The 22,736-nt window shown below is 40.6% G+C and overlaps 1 protein-coding gene across 7 annotated transcripts in view; it reads left to right on the plus strand.

Moving 5' to 3' along the window:
• The window catches only part of CYRIA (CYFIP related Rac1 interactor A), a 106,810-nt gene that overhangs the window by 65,441 nt on the left and 18,633 nt on the right, over window positions 1-22,736 (plus strand). For all 7 annotated transcript variants that reach the window (XM_027077941.2, XM_053201210.1, XM_053201214.1 and 4 more), the window contains one exon: window positions 9,510-9,589. In XM_027077941.2, the coding sequence (XP_026933742.1) occupies window positions 9,520-9,589 (70 nt within the window). In that variant the 5' untranslated portion in view covers window positions 9,510-9,519. The remainder of the gene's footprint in view (window positions 1-9,509; window positions 9,590-22,736) is intronic.

The following is a 22,736-nucleotide window of genomic DNA, read 5'->3' on the forward strand; positions in this document are numbered from 1 at the left end:
CCCTGTAGGCACTGCGGGGCAGTGGAAGCATATTAAGCAAGGAAGTAACATAATCAGATTTGTGTTTAGAAAGAGGGCTCTGCCAGTCATATGGAGATGAATGGAAGGGTAACAAGACTGGCGTCGGGAAGATCGGTTTGGGAGCTGTTTCTGGATGCAGGTAGGTTCTGCTCTGCTGAGGGTCTGAAGTAAGACAACCAAGGTAGAGATAGAAAGACGTGCACAGTTTTATGAAGCATCTGGTGGTGTCCTTGTTAGGTAGCTGATTAGCATGTTCTGGTGAGACCTGATGAGCATGGAACAGAAACCCTCCAGTGGCAACAATACACTGAGCTGTACTTTTTATGTCGTAAAGAATGGATTTAGGGATGACTGGGTGGCTCAGTCAGTTAGGCTTCCGACTTCAGCTCAGGTCATGATCTTGCAGTTTGTGAGTTCGAGCCCCGCATCAGGCTCTGTGCTGACAGCTTGGATCCTGGAGCCTGCTTCGGATTCTGTGTCTCCCTCTCTCTCTCTCTCTCTCTGCCCCTCAGTGGCTCACGCTCTCTGTCTCCGTCTCTCTCTCTCTCAAAAACAAACATTAAAAAAATTAAAACAAAAAAAAAGAAGAATGGATTTGATGTCCCATTTACTCTTTGTTTGGGTAGATAGAGCGTGAGACTGAGAGGCAGGACATCTCCATTCTGGACCCTTCTTTGGCCCAAATGTATTGTGTGTCTTTTGTGTGTAACAAAAAAGTGCTTTTTTGTTAAGTAAGAGCTTTAAAAAGATGATCCCGGTTCTAATGTAGAATGTATTGTGAAGACATTTGGGATTATGGATCAGGAAGTCCAGAATCCAACTGGAAGACACTGGGAAAGATACTTTCTATACCTGACCCGTGAGTTCTGATCTGTAAAACGGGTCCAATAATACCTTTTCTACATTTAACACATGCTCATGGTGAGGATGAATGTGGCCAGACGCATCTTTGACAAAGATGTGATGTTATATAAATATGTCATTGTTGTGTTCATGATTGGTCTGTGGATTACATGCTATGTTGCAGAAAAATATTAAGATCGACTAGAACTTCTTATTCCCCCAAATACTGATTTATAAAGAATCAAAGTCTTTGATTTATTAATATCTTTGTACCAAGGATGCTAAGTATTGTAGATTCTTGAAGGTATTGGCTCACTTAAAATGCTAACAGAACCTATCCCTTCTGATAGAGGTATTGGGTATTTATCATCTTAGACCCTGAAGAAAAACATTAGAAAATAAAACTGTGTAGGACTACTGTTTGATCTATTTTTTTCCTCATCTTCTATTCTTTATTGATCAAGGTGGTCTTGGCTTAGGAATTCTCTTTTCAGATAGTCATAGCTACTAAAGAAATCTCCCAAGTGCCTATTCATGAAGATTGGTATTGAAGTTCTGCTGTATGCAGGGAACAGTCAGCATTCACACTAATGCTTGCACCCTGTGCTCGAGTCCTTTGTTATGTCTTATAATAAACAAATTAATTTCCTCACAAACTATGGCCACGTTTTTTAAAAGCAAGCTCAGATTGGTTTTATTTGGTTTTACACTCTGGGAATACAGCTAATACTATTATTCAATATTTTTTCTTCCAAATAAAAACAGAGTTCCAAATTAAAAAAAAAAATACACGTGTGTGTGTGTGTGTGTGTGTGTGTGTGTGTGTGTGTTAGCAGAGAACTGTTTTTCCAGACGGTCATTGTTTTCCACTGAGCAGGCTTAGAGCTAAGTCCCGTGGAAGTGGTTTTGTGCTCAGAGCCAAGAAAGTAGTCGTAGAAAACACCATGTGCACATCCCAAATTGTCACCCTTGGGAGATGAGAGCCTCCCTTGGCAGGAACGTGAGGGCCATCTCTACAGGCACTGTTAACACACCTAGAGTGACTGGAGAAACACCCTCCTCCTTCGAGACTATTTGGGGAAAAAGTATGAAAGCACCCACTTCAAAATTATACACCAGTAACAGAACCTTGAGGAATCAGACTTCTGTACTGGGAAGACTTGCTGAGTCACCATCCAGCTTGTGACTTTTGTTCTCCTCTCCTCTCTAAACCCCCTTCCCCCCACCCTCCCCCACACACCCCCAGCTGGAGAGCTTCTCTGGGCCAGTTCAGATCCGAAGGGTTGCCCTTGGGGCAGCTCACTTCTTTTGTGCCAGCTTCTCAGGGAGACTCCACCCCCTGCGGTGTTCAGTTCCCTCCCTGTCTACACCAGTGAGCGGTGCTAGTGTGGAACAGGCCACTTTGGAATGGAAGGGAACAGAAGCAGTAGACCCTCTTCCAAAAAAAGAAAGTGCATGTGTACAATAACAGCCCATCCTGCGTGCACTTTCCACAGATCGTGGCCTCCCAGGGTCCCCAGACGGAGACCTCCTGGGGGTCTGAAGTTCCAGGTCTTCTGCTATGGGGAAAAGAGCATACACTTCAGGGTCCCAGACTCTCTCTTTGATTCTCCTGTAGTCCTCAGGAAGATGCTTTAACCGCCCGAGCCTCTTTTTCTTCCAATAAACGTACAGATAATCACAGCCAGCCGAAGGGTTGCTGGGAGGTTTGAGTGAACTAAAGTGTGCCAGAGCTCAAACATAGTGCCAGGCACACAGTGGGCACTCAACGAAACGTGGATTTCTTGGGGGCGTCTAGGTGGCTCAGTCTGTTAAGCGTCCAACTTCAGCTCCGGTCATGATCTTGAAGTTTGTGAGTTGGAGCCCCAAGTCAGGCTCTGTGCTGACAGCTCAGAGCCTGGAGCCTCTTCAGATTCTGTGACTTCCTCTTCCTCTGCCCCCTCCCTTCCTCGCACTCTGTCACACGTGCTCTCTCTCTCTTTCAAAAACAAACATTAAAAAAAATTTTTTTTTAAACTGTGGATGTTCTTGTCCCTCCTAGGTATAATAATGTAATAAAAAGCTATAGTGTCTCTGATTGGTTCTTAAGATGTACCAAGTACATAGTGTTACTTTCACATTCAGTTAACATTTCTGAGCACCTACCACTTATCAGAAATTTGTTATATGCTTCCTGGGTAGATCACATTCTTAAGTCGATTACGGTCTCCCTGCCCAATAGAATGGGCATCCCCTGAGTACTGAGGCCAGGCCTTCCATTATTGCGTACCTCACCCCCACGTGTCCTGTGTATTGAGGGCGTTTAACAAGTCATTGACCGTTTCCCTCAGGTCATTATTAAAGGTGGCTTTTTTTTATTTTAAAAAACAAAGGGGGAAAAAGAAACTTCCCACCGAACTGCTGTCAGAGTCCCTTGTCTTGGAATAGGAGTTCGCCTTTTCCTTCTTTTTCCAAAAGTCACTATCATAGAATCAGTGTTGAGGAAGGCTAATACTGGAGGGAACCAAGCCTCCTGGGACTGAGTGGGCAGTAATCCTAACGTCCTCTCCTTTAAACTGCTGGCAAATCTGCGTGTCACCCCTTTGTCCTTCGGCGTTCCATTTCTTGTCCGTGGAGGTGTTTCGTAAGCCACTTTGGTGTGTCGTTAGATGTTCGTGTTTTCCTTAAACTTCCTGCTATATTTATGAAATGGGACACAGTCATAGACATGACCATTTGGCTAACATTTGCAATTTTCAGGGATTTTTCTAGCATTTACTAAAAGAGTGACCTACTTATGCCTACTTTCAAAAGCGTTTGTGTATGCTTGGAATTTTTGTGATGGAAATAGGTAATGATCTATAGAGTTATCGGAAGACCCCAGCCTCAAATTATTACCGACTTACATAAATACTGGTTTTCTGAGAATTTTGGGGTTTTTAATAAGTGTTTATATATTTTTAATCAGTTTCTATATGTAATCTGAATACTCCTAAATTTTCTACTTCTAGAAAATATATCTTCCTCCTATGTATATTTTGAAGATGAAATAAGAAGAATCTATCTAAAATACAATGTTCAGCATGTAGAAAGGTATCTTAAAGTGCTAGCTTTTAATGCCTTTCCATCTTGGTCTGGTGATAGTGAAAGCTTTTTGCATGAAGAAACATGGATTGGGGCACCTGGGTGGCTCAGTCGGTTAAGTCTCTGACTCTGGATTTCAGCTCAGGTCATGATCTCACAGTTTGTGAGTTTGAGCCTCACAGAGACAGCAGCCTGGAGCCTGCTTGGGATTCTTTCTCTCCCTCTCTGGGATTCTCTCTCTGCCTGTCTCTCTGTCCCTCTCTCACTCAGGCTCTCTTTCTCTCTCAAAATAAATAAATAAACTTAAGAAAGAAAGAAATAAACGATTAATCTTCCAAGACCAAACATGAAGGATGAAGAAAAATGCACCTTATTTGAGTCCAGGGACATTGCATTTCTTTGATTCTCTGCATATCTTAAGCCATAACATGAGTTGTAATGCTGAATAATGGTAACTAATATTTGCATGGCATTTTACAGTTATATGCAATGTTTTGACACCCATTTTATTTAGTCCTTGCAAGAACGTTGCACAGAAGATATTATTATAGGACTGTCGTGCAGATGAGGACCCCAGGTCTCACAGCCAAAATGACTTGCTCCGGAAAAATGGGAGAATTGGATGGTTCTTCATGTTTGTGCAGCTTTTTCAACTTTTTCTGTCATCTCCTTCATCTACTCCTTACACTATATATCTTTTGAGAGCATCCGTTGGCCATGTTGTTCTTTTGACTTACTCTGCTTCAGATGCTCAATACTATGTCTTACTCTTTGTCAGTAAATCTCAGCTTGCAATGCCATGGGAAAACAGGTCCAGCCAATAGCTAAGGCCAACATGCCAAGGACCCAGTGAAGCAGATACCCACACATCTTTGCTTTGGTAGGGAAGGGACAGTCCTAGAAAATCCAGCCATGGAAGAAGACTCGTGTCTCTAAGAGTAAAAGGCCATCCAGAGTGGTAACTGATGGAAAGAGAACCACCTTCCGATGGTATTCTCCAAAAGCAAGTAAAAGAGTCAGAGAGCGTATTTGCAGGACCCACCCCTTCATAAGTACTTATCCAACTGGTATGTCCTTTTCCTTTCTCTTCATCTGATAGCCAAGACCTTGGACTCTTCCCTTGCTGCCCCCCTGCCAGACTCTCCTTGCAGAAATGAATTCAGATCTCACAACACTCAGGTGCACACTGTGGCTATAGCAAGTCCCAGGAGGACTTTACTTTAAGATGATCTTTGAAGATGTTAAAGGAGTTGTGTGTGTGTGTGTGTGTGTGTGTGTGTGTGTGTGTGTGTGTGTGTTTAAAGTAAGTCTAAACCTCACAATACAGACAACATTCTATTTTCAGTAATAAAAACGCTCTAGACCTTATTGCTTCATCTCTTTTATGCCTGGAATCCCTCGTACCATCCTCCTTTGTGACTTCAGTTTCTATTATTTTAGTACTTTAACATCTATGTTTTTTGATATACTTCTCTCCTTCAAACTGGGTTCTCCTCCCCCTCTTATATTACTGGGGAGACCTTTCCTATCCCTTGAACTTACATAAACAGCATAGAAACCACCAAGAATCATCATCAGAATCATCATCCTTGTTTTAAGGGACTCGGGTTATGGCTCTCCTACAAGACCCAGAGCACCTGCTGGGTTTCTCTCTTCTCTCTGGCATATGTCCCCACACTGTTGGGGAGAATGACAAGTAGCTGGCATCCCTTGGACAGACCCAGCAGCAGGACACATTAGAACTGTAGCCATGGAGTTAACCAAATACAACATGGAAACCAGAGTTCGTGCTTTCTCATCAGCCCCGTACTGCCCACCACGCTTCCCGGCCTGCCACCCATTTGGCCGCAAAACCTCTTCTGTACCCACGGGAGCCCTGAGACCTGGCTTCTCCCCAGACATGACTTCCTCTGTCTACTCTTAGCCATAGGAAACTTCTCTTTGTCTCAACTGTCTCTTAGCTATGATCAATTTTTCCTTTTTTCTTTTTAATAAAAAAAAAATAGAAGTAGAACAAGAAGCTCTACTTCTTTAGCATAACCCATTTGTTTTTATTTTCCGGACACCAAATCTTGAAAGAGAACATTTTTCTCCTTTGCTTTGGCCGGCCCGCAGAAGCTCAGGTCCAAATTGAACACTTGTCTCCAGTAAACATGAAGACTTTATGGCCCAGATGACCTATAATTCACATACTACTTGCTCTTTATCTTCCTGTTCCACTTTTATTTCTTTCTTCTCCCCACTTGTGCTATGTAAGTATTTGCATTTTCTAATAGTGTGTAATAACTTATCTTATGTTCTTTTATAGAACAAGATGAAATATTAAAAATAATCATCATATTAATGAAACCATCTCATTAGTAACGCGCTGCATAGCAATGGATTTTGTATGCACAGAGGAGCTCTTTGCAAAGAGCAGTCACTGCCATGAAGGTCATGGCTGGGGCTGTGGTGCAAGCCCCATGGGTGAGGATCCCTTCCAAGTGGATCCTGGGGTCTCTTCTCAGTGACTGTCTGTGTGATGTTAACTCACTTTGTAGACCTTAAGCCAGCATACACTTCTGTGGGTTCTTGTTGACCTTGAAGAGGAATAGAAATCCTCAAATCGTTCTGTGCTTATTCAAAGAGTGTGTATTGAATTGCAGCTTTCATAGGACTGCACTTGACCCCTAATACTACATAATGTTCCACGATCATTGTTGTAGACATTTCCTGTTTGGGGTATGAAACATCTAGAATATTGGGAGTTCCTTAATTGACCCCAGTTGATGTTAGAATCATGTTCCAAAATGTTTGACTACATGAGCCAACCAGCTTAAATAACATCTTTTATTCTTTCGAACATCTAGAATTCTGTAGCCAAGTGATATTTGATTGTATCTCCACATGTATTCCTTTCAGGCTGTTGCTAATTTCAAAGGATTGACATATTTCCCACCCAGGTAGTCTGACAGTAGAATCATGCACAAGACAGAGTTTTAGGAGGCAGCTAAATCCATTCAGGTCTCTTGCGACACATTAATAGCACAAAACCAGGAAAATCAAGAATATTTAACTTCCATTAAGGCATTTTATGTGGAAGCTGGGACTGCTATTAAACTGTAGAATCATCTTACTATCAGAAGTGTCTCCAGGTCTGAAGTGGAACTGTTCATTAAGCTGGAAACAGATTCTTTCCAAGAGACCCCAGGAGGGCTTGTGAATGTTGCTCAGCAGTAGGAATGGACTATACCAGTTCTGAGCTTCTGAATTTGGCAGGATCTACCTCATACAGGGCTTTTGCTCAAAGGTATCTTAAAAAGAAGTGTACATGGGAGGAAGAGAAAAATGACAGAAAGAATAAGGAAGATTCTTTTTGGAAGAGCAAAGCATGGTGTTTGCTTCCCAGTGTGTGCATACACGTGTGTGTATGTGTGTGCACCCACGTGTATGTGCATGCCCAGATATTCATATACCACGAGATGGGAAGTCTAAGAAGTATCTTGTCCAACCTTCTGCCCAACACATAATTCATTTTTGCAATATTTTTGCAGGCTGGTAGAACACATTTCTACTTAAACACCACCAGTTACAGGAACTTCACTATTTCACAAGGCAAAGCCCTCAATGCTCAGACAACTCTAATGTTTTGTTTTTCATGACTCTGAATGAAGATCTTCTTCAATTATTTCTTCAGTGACCCAGCTCTCTTCCCTAGAGCTGCATGCAACCTATTGATCCACCTTCCATAGGATAATCCTAAATAAGTATTTGAAGGCTGTTGTAATCATCATAATGATTATGGTGGTATCATCATCATCATTATTAACACTGGTAGTACATAACATTTCTTGAGCACTTCCTGTACGTGATGTGCTAAGCATTTTATATTTCTATCTCATTAATCCTCAAGACTCAATGAAATAGATAACATTTCACTAATTTTATTTTATTTTGAGAGAGAGAGAGAGAGAATGAGTGAAGGAGGGACAGAGAGAGAGGGAGAGAGAGAATCCCAAGCAGGCTCCATACTCAATGGTAAGCCCTATGTGGGGTCTCATGACTCTGAGATCATGACCTGAGCCGAGATCAAGAGTTGGAGGCTTAACCAACTGAGCCACCTAAGTGCCCTGAAATCGATAAATTTCAAAAACTCATTTTACGGATGAGAAAACTGAGGTTTGGAGAAGTAAGGCAGCTTGCCCTGGGTAACAGAACTAGGATGGAAATCAGGCTTCCCCAGTCTCTTTTCTAGCTCCACATTAGTGACCTATACTGTGGATGATGTGTGCAGGTGTTTTTTCATGGGAGGATTATGGGGACTAGACTACCACCTTCTGCATCCAAGGGAACGTCTGGCTGCATACTGTCTCACACAAAGCATTCTCCTCTCATCACATCTTTCTTACAGTGGTGTATTTTTAGGAATTCCTGTGTCAGCATAAACACTGTTGGAAGCCCTGTGCAGAGAAAACTGCAGCCTTGTGGTTTTCTTTTACTGGTCCAATGATTTTTCAAGTTGATCCTTTACAAACTGAGGTGTCTGAGTCGTGAGTTAGAGAAATGCCTTCCAAAGAGCACAGCATCCAACATCAAACTGTGGCTCCATGAGTAGGTGCCGAATGATTGAATGGACCAGTGGCCTCCTGAAGAAAATAGTTTAATGTCTAGAGCTGAGAGAAGTAGAAATTTTGTGTTCTACCTCAATAATAACTATTTCCCTATTCTTTCTTTTTTTAAGTTGGGATTGCAAATATGTATCAAATTTGTATTTCTCTGCTGGTTTGATTCACCCATGCAATTATGCTATAATTTCATTGAAAATAACTTTTTGGATTAATATGAATACCTTTTCATGTTTACACTTCATGAGGTACCCAATCTTGTTACCACTGAAATGTCAAATTATGAGAGCTTCTGACTTTCCAGCTAGTTGCACCTCTGGGAAATCTGGCCTCCTCCACAGGCCATGAGGGGTCTCCGGAGCTGTAAATCTGTGTTTTCTAAACTCCTTTCTCCAGAAATTTTAAGAAACTGACCTTTCTGGAAAGATATTTTAATAATGCTCTTGTTGTGCTTGTCCATTAACATGGTATGTTCTCACATCAGTGGAAAGGAAACAAAGCAATGCTGAAGTATTAACTGTAAAGATTCAAGGACTTGGTGAAGGGCAAAGGTAAACCCATAAATACACCTAAGCCCTGCCTCCTATAACTAAAGTACCTGATTCTTAGAATAGAGTGTTCTTTGGTTAATTGTCATTATGAATGAGACCCAAGATACAAGTGTATTCTTCAGAGACAGCTTGTGACGTTCTTCTCACTGTCATACTTTATATGTTTTACACTGGATATCCCTAACTTCTGGAGAGCCAGGACCTCACAGATGTTTATCCTACCCTGATTGAGGAAGGAGTTGCTAACTTACTAGTCATCTGGTGTGGAGATATTTTATATCAGATGCAGCTATTGGAAGTCCAGAGTGATGTACACAAATTAGTAAAATATGTCCAACCCTTTAAGAAGTCTATTTTTTTTCTTAAAAAAAAAAAAGTCTATTTTTCATCCTTTTAATGGTATTTGGTTTTGTATTGCCTCTCCTAGGTTTGCTGGGATGGGAAACCTGCTCAAAGTCCTTACCAGAGAAATTGAAAACTATCCACATTTTTTCCTGGATTTTGAAAGTAAGTTCCAAAAATCAAATGATAATGACGGGAACCTTTTACTTTCTTAATAGCTTGTTGATAGAGAAGTTATAACATAGAGCTTTTAGATGATACTTAAATCCAAATGTTACCGTTCATTCTTTCTGAGTCTTCAAAGATCATTTTATTTCTTTCTTTTCCTGTTATTTTTTTAAGAAACCTAATAGGAAAAATTTGTAATGTATCTAGGGTTTTCTTGGATTTTACAACCAGTCAGCTTTCATCAGCTAGCATCAGTCATCATCATGTATTTTTCTTAATAATTTTTATGAAATGCTATGTCATATTCTAAAGAAAAATAGTATGTATATAACTTATGTAGATTAATATCACAAATATCACTAGACACAAAAAAATTTATAGAACTAGAAAATAGGCTTACAGATTATTTTTGAGTCATCTCTGTTTTTTTATGTTATTTGATTACACAAAACTATTTCAAAATTTTGAGATACCCCCCTTTAATTTGAAGGTTATGTTTCTTTTATGAAAAATTTATTTTTTTTTTTCTAAAGTAAAGTGGCTTGTGCATTATGACTGAATAAACATGGAGGTTATTATTCTTATCTTGTTTATTGGTTGAATATATTTTCAAATGAGTGACACATTCATGTTTTATCAACTAAGCTTATGGTTCCACCTTCACTCCTGTATTCCCCCTTTTCTAAATTACAATTCTACAATAGTAAGAACATTAAATGTTCCTATTCCCAGTGTTCACTGTTTGTTGCAAACTTTAATCTGCTTTAAACTTTAAGTTTTCAAGTATCTACTTAGATCAAAAAATAAGTCAGAATTTCATGGCATATATATTAAACTTGCTGACAGAGATTTTCTAAGTAAATGTTAGAAGACCCTTTCAAGATACAGTAAAGCAAAAGATGACTGCTCCCTAGATATGCCTTTTCCGAATCTTTCGAGAGTCTAAAATAGCTACTTGGAAAGGAAAAGTACTCCCAAAACTCATGGGTCCTAAAAAAAGTGTTGAATCTAGATTATATTCCATGAGGATATCTCACTTCTGATTTAACTCATTTTGCTGGTATCGTTGCTTGGATGGTTTGGTTGGTTTTGATTGGGTTGGGCTGGGTTCTGTTGGACTGGTTGAGCTGGGTTCAGTTGGGTTGGCTTGTGCTTGGCTAGGTGGCATAGGTGGCCAGCAGTGTAGGTGGGAACTCAACAATAGAGTGATTTGACACATTGAAAGGAATGGGCTTTTTTACTGGTGTCACTTTCGCAACTCCCATATACATATCTTTGTTGTTGTTACTATTGTTGTTAAAATGAAAATTTATTAGTCACTTTAAAGAATTTTACAAGATAAATCACCTCTTATCCTACCCCCTCATATTACTACTTGCATGTTTAGTTGATTCCTTCCACTTCTTGTCACACGCATTTTACACTGTTGCAACTAGCATGTACGAAGTCCAAAACAGACGTGGAGGTAAAATACCCCATTCACTGAAAACTTGGGGGGCATATGAACACCTAAGGTAGTCAAATGTCTGCACTTTTTTTTTTGAAGCTCTGAATTCTACACACATCTGCACATGCTGCTTATAATTGCCTACCAGGTTCAGTGGCCCCCATTTGTCTATTTACCTGTTTTTGGATTCTTGGCTTTCTGTGCTTTTATAAAGAGTAGTTTTGAGTTCCTTGTCAAGTCTAATTTTAAAAGCCTTCCAAGTGATAAAATAAAAATCTTCAGGGATTTAAAGCACTGGTTTTCAAAGGGTGTTCTCTGGAGTACCAGAGTTCTGAGGTTATTCCTCAGGGGATCCCCAGCCCCTGGCTATAGCAGAGGGACTGCTCTCCTTCTTTCTTATGACCCAGTAGTCTGGTCTGTTCAGTCTTGTAGTTTGAATAGTTCCTTAGCTTTTTCTTATTTTTAAAAAGGTCATGGTGGCTAAACCAAAAACAAAAACAAAAACAAAAACATTTAAACATCCTGAATTTTGATAGTGGCTTATGGTAGTGAAACTCAATTTGTAGATATGTTAATAATTTCTTCAACAAGGAACATGTAGAATAGGTTCTCATGCCTTGTGGCTCATTAGGACTAGAGCAATAGTATTTAAGGAAAATATAAAACTATCAATTTATAGAAAATATATAAACTATTTATTTCCTCATCAATCCCAAGGAGAAGGTTAACATTATTTCACTGAGACTCTAAAAAGATAAATAACTGGACAGAAGTCAATAGTGAAGATGACTTCACTATGAAGATGGGAACGTGAACACAGGTTTCTGGCTTTTATCCTCCTTAGGTGCTTATCACAAGCAACCTCCATTTCTGACTAGGGAAGGACATCTTATTTCTCTGCGAACCAAGACATCTCATGGAAAAAATACTTTTTTCTTAATCCTGAAAACCCTATTTCCTAACGGTGATTTTCAAAACAGAATGATGATGGACCAGAAGGGTAGGAAAGGTCAGCTGTGGTCATGATTTTTCTTTAAGTCTGTAGATTTCAGCTCAACTCAGTAGTGGTATGTGGAATATGGGTACAAGCATCCATGTAAGGCAGACAATGTCAGAGAGACAGAGCTAAACAAGGACAGTCATTGCCTAATGGAGTCTGAGGCTACTTTGCAGATAATATCAGCCCATAGTTCAAGACAAGATAAAATAAGGGGCTTAAGGGCACACCACACCCTGGGAGTAAAGAAGGAGAAAAAAAATGCATCTGGTTTCAGGAAACGGAAGACTACGGAAGGAACTAGAGAAGTCTTCCAGCAAAAGGTGGCCTTTGGAATGGGTTTTAAAGAATGAGTGATTTTTCTATAGGCATACAGGGAGAAGAGTTTTCCAACAGTGGAAATAGGGATAGGAATGGAAAGGGCATGTTTGAAGAACAAGAAGCCCAATTTAGAGAGAATAGCACGTGCTTGCTGAAAGGAAATGCGGGCAGAAAGGGAAGGCTGGCTTGGGCTAGACCACAGCGGTTGCAGAAGCTCAGGGCTAACAGTCCGTAATCGGGTCTGTAATTGGGTTTGTCCTCAAAACACATAGCTGAGGGGAGCTGGGTTGCTCAGTCGGTTGAGCGTCTGACTTCATCTCAGGTCATGATCTCACAGCTCCTGATTTCGAGCCCTGCATCGGGCTCTGTGCTGATGGCTCGGAGCCTGGAGCCCACTTCAGATTCTGTGTCTCCCTCTGTCTCTGCCCCTCCCCTGCTCATACTCCGTCTCTCTCCTTCAAAATAAATAAACATTAAAACAAGATTAAAAAACAAAACCGAAAAAGAATAGCTGAACTCCCTGAGGGAAAACTAGAAAGCAGACAAGAGCACGGCAGGCAGGAATGTTAAGTGTACTCATGCTTCAAGGGAGGTTGATTAAGTTGGAGGACGTTTCCTGGAAAAGAGGAAAAAGAGATTACACTATTAAGGAAGGAGAACATCTCACTAAGCCGAGACTAAACTAGGCCTGGACCCTACCGCTCAGGTTTGCAACCCAGCACTTAGCCCCATGGAACACTGATCGCCAAACAAAGCCTCAGTAACAGATGCTGGCCCTGTGAAGGAATGGAATAGAACACGTTAGATTGAGGCAGTCAGGAGATCACAGACAGTAAAGAAGGAGGGAACGTAAGTGGATTCACATGTTGCAGAGTAGTCAGGATGGATAAGGCTTGGAAAGGGAATGGCAAGTTGGGCAGTGACTACCCCACTACTAGTGGCCCCTGGAAAAACAGATTCAAGAGTTATTCCTTTGAGTATAGAGGCTGGATTGCAAAGAGTTAAGGAGAAAGAAGGGGAGGGAGGAAGGAAGGCCAAACAGCATGTAGCAACAGCTTAAATGAATTTGGCACCTCTACTTTGAGTGTTGAATATCCTTTTTGAAGTCAGTGATGGAATATAATTGAACTGGGTCAAATAGATATAATTAAGCTGGGTCAAAATATAATACAAAATTAGACACATCTGTCCCAAGGTTTTCTAGTTGTGTAGATTTAATTTAAATTCTTGTCTGACCTTTGCAGTGAGTTCTATACCCTTTGCTCACATTTCTACACAACCACTTAACATCTTTTTTATTGTTTTATTTTTCAACCCACTACTTTTTTTTTTCCCTTTTCCGTCTCTAATGTCATATTTCCATTTCTTCTTTGAAGGCTGGGAGACAGAGGGGGAGTAAAATGCAACCTAATCTTGCATGAGTGATGGTTTGGGAGACACTGTACAGAAGACGTATGCCTGAAGGTCTGTTGATGATTGTTCAATTGAATCCACTCGTTAATGGCACCCAAAGTGGGCAGCAGACATTAGCCTTTCAGTGAAATCGTTCCAGTGATTCCCGGACTGAAATGATCATTAGAAACATCTGGTAGATATGGTTTTTACATAGTTGTCTGAAAGTCTCCCAAAATTCTGATTCAGTGGCCTAGTTCCAGGGATCTGCTTTTGCCCACATCTCCCAGGTGGTTCTGATGATTAACCAGTTTGGGAACCACATTTAACTAATGCATCCAAATGAGGCATTAACTCACCCTCGGGTTTGGGACAGGGGATGTAACCAAGCAACCTTTCCAAGATCCAGAGCTGAGGTCTCCAGAACTGGTCACAGAAAACTCCTTTTAGTTCTCGTTGCCCTGTTTTTCCCTTGCCACATAGGCAGTAGAGAGTTAGCCGTTAATCACACCTATGACTCTAGAATGGCACACTTCTTCAGTCCTTCATACAGTATCTGCCTTGGAGTGGAAGGTCTCTAAGACAGGTCAAAGTTCAAGTAGACTAAAATCTATGCGAAGTCACCTGGCTTCAAAGACACTCTGTTTCAGTAAACAACTTGATCTATCAAAATATTCCATGGGGATTGAGTCCATGTTTCTCCAAAGATAAGCAAATGACAGATAAGCCCAGGAAAAAAAACATTCACTAGCCAAGAGGGAAACGCAAATCAAAACCACGAGATAGCACTTCACCAGAGAGAGAGTAGAAAGTGTTGATGAGTGGGGTGCCTGGGTGGCTCAGTTGGTTGAGCTTCTGACTGTAGATTTCAGCTCAGGTCACGATTTCACAATTTCATGAATTACAGCCCAGCATTGGGCTGTGAAGTTTGTTTGAGATTCTCCCTCTCTCTCTGCACCTTCCCCACTTGCACTCTCTCTGTCTCTCTCAAAATAAATAAAAGTGTTGGTGAGGCTGTGAAAAAATTGGAACCCTCATACACTGCTGGTGTGAATGGAAAATGGTACAGATGGCTTGGAAAACAATTTAGCATTTCCTCAAACACTAAACATAACGTTACCCTATCACCCAATGATTCCACTCCTAGGTATATACCCAAGAGAAATGTATCCACACAGAAATTTGTACATAAATATTCATAGTAACATTATTTATAATAGCCAAAAAGTGGAAACAACCCAAGCACTCATCAAATCATGAATGGGCGAATAAACTGTGATGTGTCCATTCACTTAAATATTCTTAAGCAATAAAAAGTAAAGTACTGATAGATGGATATATTGAAATAATTATGCTAAGTTAGAAAAAACAGTTACGAAAGAGCACATATTCCATTTATAATTCCATTTATGTGGGATGTCTAGATTAGGCAAATCTACAGAGATAAAAAGTTCATTAGTGGTTGTCTGGACCTGGGGGTGTTGGGAAGAAATGGGAAATTGCTAATGGGTTCAAAGTTTCTTGAGAAATAAAGAAAATGTTTTAAAATTAATGATGTCGGTGGTCGTACAACAATGGCAATATACTAAACATCACTGAAATGTATACTTGGAATGAGTAAATTATATCACGATAAAGCTGTTACAATAATAATAATAATAATAATAAGCATCTTTTGGAAAATCTGATTTCTTGCTTCTGGTTAATTCTGAAGCCATTCCATCTGCTCAGAATAGATAACTTCTCTTCTTTGCCTGACTGTTCCACTTTTTAACAGTTATTTTTATTGAGGCATAATTTATATGCAGTGAAATGCACAAGTCTTAAGTGTATATTTCAGTCAATTTTGACAAATACCACACTCTGTCAAGACAGGATGTTTCACTCCAGAGAGTTCCAGTATGCCTCTTCTCTGACAATCCCCTGCCCCTGACAAACACCCAGAAACAACTACCGGTCGGATCTGATTTCTATCTCGAAGATTAATTTACCTAATCTATAAGGTCTTGGACTTCATATAAATGGAATTATACAATCTATGCGTTTTTGTATCTTCTTCTCCTTCAACATAATATTTTTGCTATCCAACCATGTTATTACGTGATGCTAATTTGTTCCCCCTTTTTGCTAAATACTCTTGTTGTAGGAGAGTCTGTGTGTTCATTCCCTGTTGATGAACACCTAGACTGCTTCCAGATTTGGGCTACTATGACTAAACATGCTGTGAACGTTCTTGTAGAATCTTCGTGGGCATCATTTATCTTGTATTACCATACCTAAGAGTAGATTTGCCGGGTCAGTTCTATGCAACTTTTCAAGACAGTGTCAGATATTTTTCCGAATGGGATGTACTCATTTCCATTCTTGCCAGCCTCTTAGTCTTCAGACGTTCCACACCTTCCCCAACACTTAGTATCCTCAACCTTTTCCTTTTAGCTAGTCTAGTGGTTGTGGGATGTTTTCTCGCTTGTGGTTCTAATTTGCATTTCCATGGTAACTGATAATGTTGAACCTTTTTCACGTGCTTATGGAATATTTGCTTAGCGTTTTTAGACCATATTGACCACTTAGGTCTTCTTCCCATTTTTAATGAGTTTCTTTTTTTTTGTATCAATAAACTGTGGGATTTCCTTACATCTGGATACCTATCATCTGGGAGTTAATCGCTTGCAAATGTTTTCACTCATTCAGGGCCTCGTTTCTTTATTTTCTTGACTTTGTGTGAACAGAAGTTTTAAATTTTGATGAAGTGTGATTGAAGATTGTTTTCTTTTGTATGAAGGACACGCTATATCCTTTTTAAGAAATCATGGCCTACCCGACGGGCGTAAAGATATTCTACTGCTTTCTTCTGGAAGTTCTAGAAACTTAAGCTTTAAACTAGGTCAGTCGCCAGTCTTGAACTAATTTGTGTGTATTTTGTGAGAGAGGTTTATTTTTTTTCATGTGTTATCAGCTTTTTCTAGCACAAGTAGATTGCTTGAATGCCCTTATCAGAAATCAGTTAACTGTAATGTTTGGGCCTTCTCTTCTTTCTTATTGCTTTACTGATCTTTTTCACTAATTAATACCCAAATATAACAAATAATAAGTCTCAAAGTCAAGAAGAGTAAGTCCTTCAGGTTTGTTGTTCTTTTTCAAGATTGCCTTGACTACTCTAGCTCCCTTACTTTTCTAAATAAATTTTAAATTAAGTTTTCAATTCTTACAAAATAATCTTGCTGAGATACTGATTATAATGATATTAATTTTTTTAATGTTTATTTACTTTTGAGAGCGAGAGAGACAGAGACAGAGACAGAGACAGAGACAGAGCATGAGCAGAGGAGGGGCAGATTGAGAGAGGGAGACACAGAATCCAAAGCAGGCTCCAGGCTCTGAGCTGTCAGCACAGAGCTGGACACGGGGCTCGAACTCACGAACCAAGAGATAATGACCCGAGCCATGTGGGATGCTTGGTCAGCATGGGACGCTTAACCGACAGAGCTACCCAGGTGCCCCTGACTATTATGGTATTAAATCCATAGATCAATTTGAGGTGAATTGACATCTAGATGATATTGATTCTCTTACCTAGGAGTATGGTATATCTTTCCATTTGTTTAGATATTCTTTAATTTCACTCAGCAGTATTTTATAGTTACTAGAGCTCTTGCATATCTTTTGTTAAGTGTATCTTCAAGCATTTTATATTTTGACCGTAACAGCTTTTTTATGCTTATGGTGTGTATGGCGTATGTTTCCCCATCTGATCTGTGCCTTCACCTTCACAGTGTGCTTCTTGTCAACAACAAAAGCTAGTTGGCTCTAGCTGTCCATCCATGCTGATAATATCTACCTTTTCACTGGGGTCAGCAGCCCATTTACATTTAATTAATGTTTGTACTTGAGCCTGTCTTGATGTTGATTTCTATTTGTTGTATTTGCTCTTTGTTTTTCTCGGAATCTTTTCAAACATGATTGATGAAATAGAATAATTTCGGTACTCTCATTTATCTTTTCTGTTGGCTTTTTAGTTCTGCCTCTTAGGGCTTATTGTAGAGATTATAATATACATCTTTAAGTTACTGCAATCTGTCTTCAAAATGTCTTCTTCATTTCATAAAGAATTCAATAATCTTGTCACAGCATATCCGATCACCCACCCACCCTCCACCCTTGTGCCTTTTATGACATCTGCTATGCACTCCCCATTTGCCATGTGTGGTGGTGGTGTTTTTCCTTATATTTTAAACTCTCAATAGTCTGTGTGTGTGTGTGTGTGTGTGTGTGTGTGCACGCGCGCACGTGCACATATATGTGTGCACGCACGTGTGTGTGCGTAATTTAAATAGATCTTTTGTATTGACTGACATACTTACTTGTTCCGGCGCCCTCCAATTCCTTCTTACATAACTAGGTGTCTTTGCTTTCATTTCACTTCAGCATGAAGAACTTCCCTGCAGAGAAGATTTGGATGGTATCTTATGTTTCTATCACTGCATATCCGGTGTCCAGCAGAGAGCTGGGCCTGAAGTCTAAGCTTAGGAACTTTGATTTTTTTTTTTTATTGATGCTAATTCAGTAATTATATGTGGAGCATCTCCTGCGTCAGGAGGAACAAGAGGAGTGGGGATGAGATCTTAGGAGGCAGAGAGGCGTGGAGGGATGACATAGGGCATATAAATATAGGAACATTGGGAGAACATGCCCGCTTCTTCAAAAACTATTATAATTTTCCTGAGGAGAGAAGATGCAGATGCACTGGATAGACAGTAATAGGACAGGTCATACAGAAACCTACCTGGAAGAATGGAGAGCAGGTGACGGGCCAGCCAAAAGAGAAAATACAGGAAGTCTAGGGCTGAGCTGAAGAAATGTTTCTTGGCAGGCGGTAACTGAGAAATGATTTTCTTAGAAGACAAACCCACCTTTAAGAGCATACCAAGAACAATAACAGTGGTCATGGGGTGGGGGTGGGGGTGGGGGTAGTTGGGAAGGCAATTCTAAAGCCTCCGAACCATTATACTCTCAGAAAGGCTCTGAATATTTTGCTCTATTGGGACTATGGTCTCCTACTTTTCAAAACGAGGAGGGATGTCAGATTAGCTGCTCATCTGTGATGATTTTGCTGATGCAGGCTACCCCCTGCCACTACTGAGCTCTTGTTTCACATCTCCATCTCTGGTACCCTCACTTCTGCTAAGGCTGTTCAGAAGAGGCTAGATAATTTGGGGAGAGGAAAGGGGGGAAGATAGGAGATGTTCCTGGTCACTTGAAAAGCGAAGCAAACAAACAAAAACCAACAGAGCAGACCTGGAAAGCAATTTATTTATGCCAACATAGAAATCCAGTCATTAAATTCATGAAATCTCTAGCACTTTTGCTTTTTAAATGCTTTATATCTTTGTCAACATCCTTCTGCGGGTCTGCAGGTCATAATCCCAACAAGACCAGTTAGAGAGGGGACAGGGCTCTTGTCAATGTCCTTCCTTTTACCAAGAAGTAACCTGAGAACCAGAAAGATGAACTGATTGGCCCTGAGGTCTCATATGCAGTGAGTGGCGAAAGTGACAGTAGGAACTAAGCCTCAAAAATCTCTGTCCTCTGAGTTCCCTCCTCCTGTGACATCACAGGGGTCGCACTGCATGGAGCTGAAGTAGATGAGCCTTCAAGCTTCAACCCTTCCTGCTTTATACAGGACCTTATCGGAAATTCCGTAGGAGAGGGCTCTGGGCTCTGGTGCAGGACGACTAATGTTCCTCTACAAATAAATATGTCAGCCCAGTTACACACATTTTCCAATGGATCTTTGCAATTTTATGGGGTTTCTGTAAGCAGTTAGCATTCTGCTGTAAATCATTACTGCTTTATATCCCCAAATGTTAATCATAGATAAATAGCTGTGTATCTTCGTTTATCCTGAAGGGGCGAGGGGCAAGAAGTAAGGACGTGGTGGAAAAGAAGAGCTGTGGATTTAATCTATGGTTTTGGCAAATCTTTGTGCTGCACCTTTCTTCACTGTTTATACAACAGCTGGCGAGGTGCAGAGATAGCAATATATCCTATTGATGAAAGGCCAGAGCTTCCTTCAAAGCCAAAGACATCTCCAAATAAATTGTGTCTTCTACTCACATTATCTTCAGTTGATTTGTTTGATTCTCTATCAGATTTTCCATACAGTCCTGAATAGGTTGTTAAGAGAAGGTATGTGTGTTCCCGATGCTTGTGAAGACAGAGTGTGTTGTTGGCTGATTTACAAAGATAAGAACACTTTGATTTGACAGCCTGGTTTGTGCCCTGGGGTATGTTCACCAAAGATGTTCCTTCCTGACAAGCATAGCACTCAGCCACCTTCCTCTCCATCCACAGGGTGGAATGTTAGGCATTCTGCTCTCAGTAAACATCACAGTCCTCCATGGCAAAGCCTCCACCTGACCCCGGTGACACCAGAATCCTGGCTGTTAATATCCATAATTACTAGCAAATTGAGCCCGAGGAGGATAAATAGATCCCCTGTAAACAAAATGAATACTGCTTCACTGTCTTCATTGATAGAGGGTATTTTTCCATTAAAAATTCTAGGCACTTGGAATTCAGTGATTTCTTGACAATGTATTCAGGGTCACAGTGCACATGATACATTTTCATACCTTCCACAATAGCAAGTCCAGAACAGGGGTTTAAATCATTCCTTGGGGAATGGCCTGGATAGGCTTGTTCCAGGGCCCCTCAAAGTATTGGTTTCTGAAATTGCCTGTGTAAATCACAGGTTTTTTTTTTAACAGCTTTATTGTTAGACTAGAGCAGCCCAGCCTGATGTAACTATTCTTCTCAATGGCAATGAAATAATTGACAATGATTAGAATTTTAGAATGTGATTCTCGGAAGAAACATCACCGAGAGATTCACCGGCTACCACTGACCATAAGGACTCATTTCCATCAATAGTGTTATTGGTGGGCATATGCACGTGTGTGTACCTTTGACAAAAGGTCAATCTTTGTGTTAAAAATAGAAAAAACCCATAATTCGGAGTTCCTGTTCACTCAGCAAGTGCTTTAGGAGGTGGCTGGTAGGTTGAATATCAGCAGACCTTTTCAATCACCAATTTTGCAAGATGTTGCTCTTTGACATCTGAAGACACCATACATTTTTAAAACATGGGTACCAACTGAATCTGAATATGGAGACCCCCAAAGCCTCTTAAAGGGATATTCTGGAAAACAAGTGATAACAGCCTTAAACTTGGGATGGTCAACTTCAGTGCGGTTTTTCACTCAACAAATATCCTAATAGTGTATTAACCACTGAAGAGACATTGAGGCTGTAGCTAAATGATGGCTGATTTAAAAACACAAGTGTTAATGAAAGTACGAACAGCCAATTTGATTGTAGGTAGATGGATATAGAGACAGAAATAGAGATAAAGGTATATAGAGATATATATATAGATATAGATACAGATAGAGATATATATGTTATATATGGGTATAGATGATATGCGTATAGATATAGATGATACAGATATAGATATAGATAGATATAGATGATATAGGTATTGATAGATAAACAATAACAGTGAGAGAGAGGTAACAGTATAGAAGCCATTTGGGAAGAAGAGACAGAAGAGAGGATCCAGAAGTAACAGGATCTTCACTTCTTTTACTGCTTCCCAACACTCACATTCTCTACCGCCTGGTCAACGTCCTCATTTATTTATTGAGTCATGACATATGCACTGATGTCTCCAATGGGTAGGACATATGGAGGCACCGAGAATAAGAATATAGACTCTGTCTCCAAAGATCGCCAAATACAAAGACAAGCAGAAAAGTCGTCATAAGACATAGTGTGAGTGATAAATCATTCATTCAGTTCTTTGAATCAGCAAATCTTTCTTGAGCAGACATTATGTACCAGGCATCGCACTCGGTCCTGGAGGTTTAATGAAACAAATGAGGCCAGAGTCCCGCAGCCTAATGGATCAGATTCTCGTTCATTAGTCCTGGCTGTCTAATCACTTGGCTGGGGGATCAAAGTAGAACGAATCATGAACTTCCGTAGGTATATGAGCCGAGGCCGAATGTCACTTAGGGTTACACCGTCCTCTTTCTATTTGAAAAAGCAAAATAGACAGATTAGAGCTTCTCCCAGTCTGTACTCTCCACCCTGGAAGTTGACCCCACTTGTGATTTGAGTCCCCAGAAGGTAGGGACCATGCTGCCAGCATCAAGGGCCTCATTGTTAGCTGAAAGAGGGGACTTCGGTTCCATGACAGGGGAAGGAGAAAAAAAAGAGGGCATCCGATAAGACTAACAAATTATGGAAGAAAATGAGCCGACACATTTCTAAGTCAGGATGAAGAAGGGCTGATGGATTGGATTTCTCCCATCCCACCCCACCCCTGCTAAATGGGGCCATATGAGAAACGTTTTTTGTGAAGACACCAGGACATCTGCCAAAAGAAACATCTCCCCAGAGAGAGAGGCTGTGACCGGGGGTCCTGTTTCATAGGTCACTGCGGTGCCGGCAGAGGGTTACTGTATGATGGAACCTGCTTCCGGTTCCCAGCCCTAAATCTGCCGCCTCTGAGAGAGAGGTGACACCGCCCCAAGTTGTTCGTCCAGCTCTTTATGGTCACATCAGGGTCAGTGTTGAGTTGGATCAGCAAGATTCCTTTCACTTGGGAGCGAGAGTGAAGCTTGCCCGTCTGCAGCCAGGACCCCTTTGGGGCTGCGCTATTAGAAATAGTCTTTTTGAAGCGCTTAAGAAAGGCTTCTGTTTTCAAAAACTGACTGAAAATTTTCTCCTTTTGTGTTAATCACCAGAAGAATGGGTTTTTGTGTTTGTCCGGCTGTCTTGTTCCAGCCACTTCCCTTTAGTTCGGTTTTGTCTAAAACTTAGCAAGGGGTGATTTGCTGAGATGGAGTCACCGTGACAGCCAAGTTCAGAAGGCTTCCTTTTCTGGTCTCCCAAGTGCCTTCTTTACACACTGCTTTCTAATT

This window comes from Acinonyx jubatus, chromosome A3 (assembly GCF_027475565.1).
Source record: "Acinonyx jubatus isolate Ajub_Pintada_27869175 chromosome A3, VMU_Ajub_asm_v1.0, whole genome shotgun sequence".
Taxonomy (NCBI): domain Eukaryota; kingdom Metazoa; phylum Chordata; class Mammalia; order Carnivora; family Felidae; genus Acinonyx; species Acinonyx jubatus.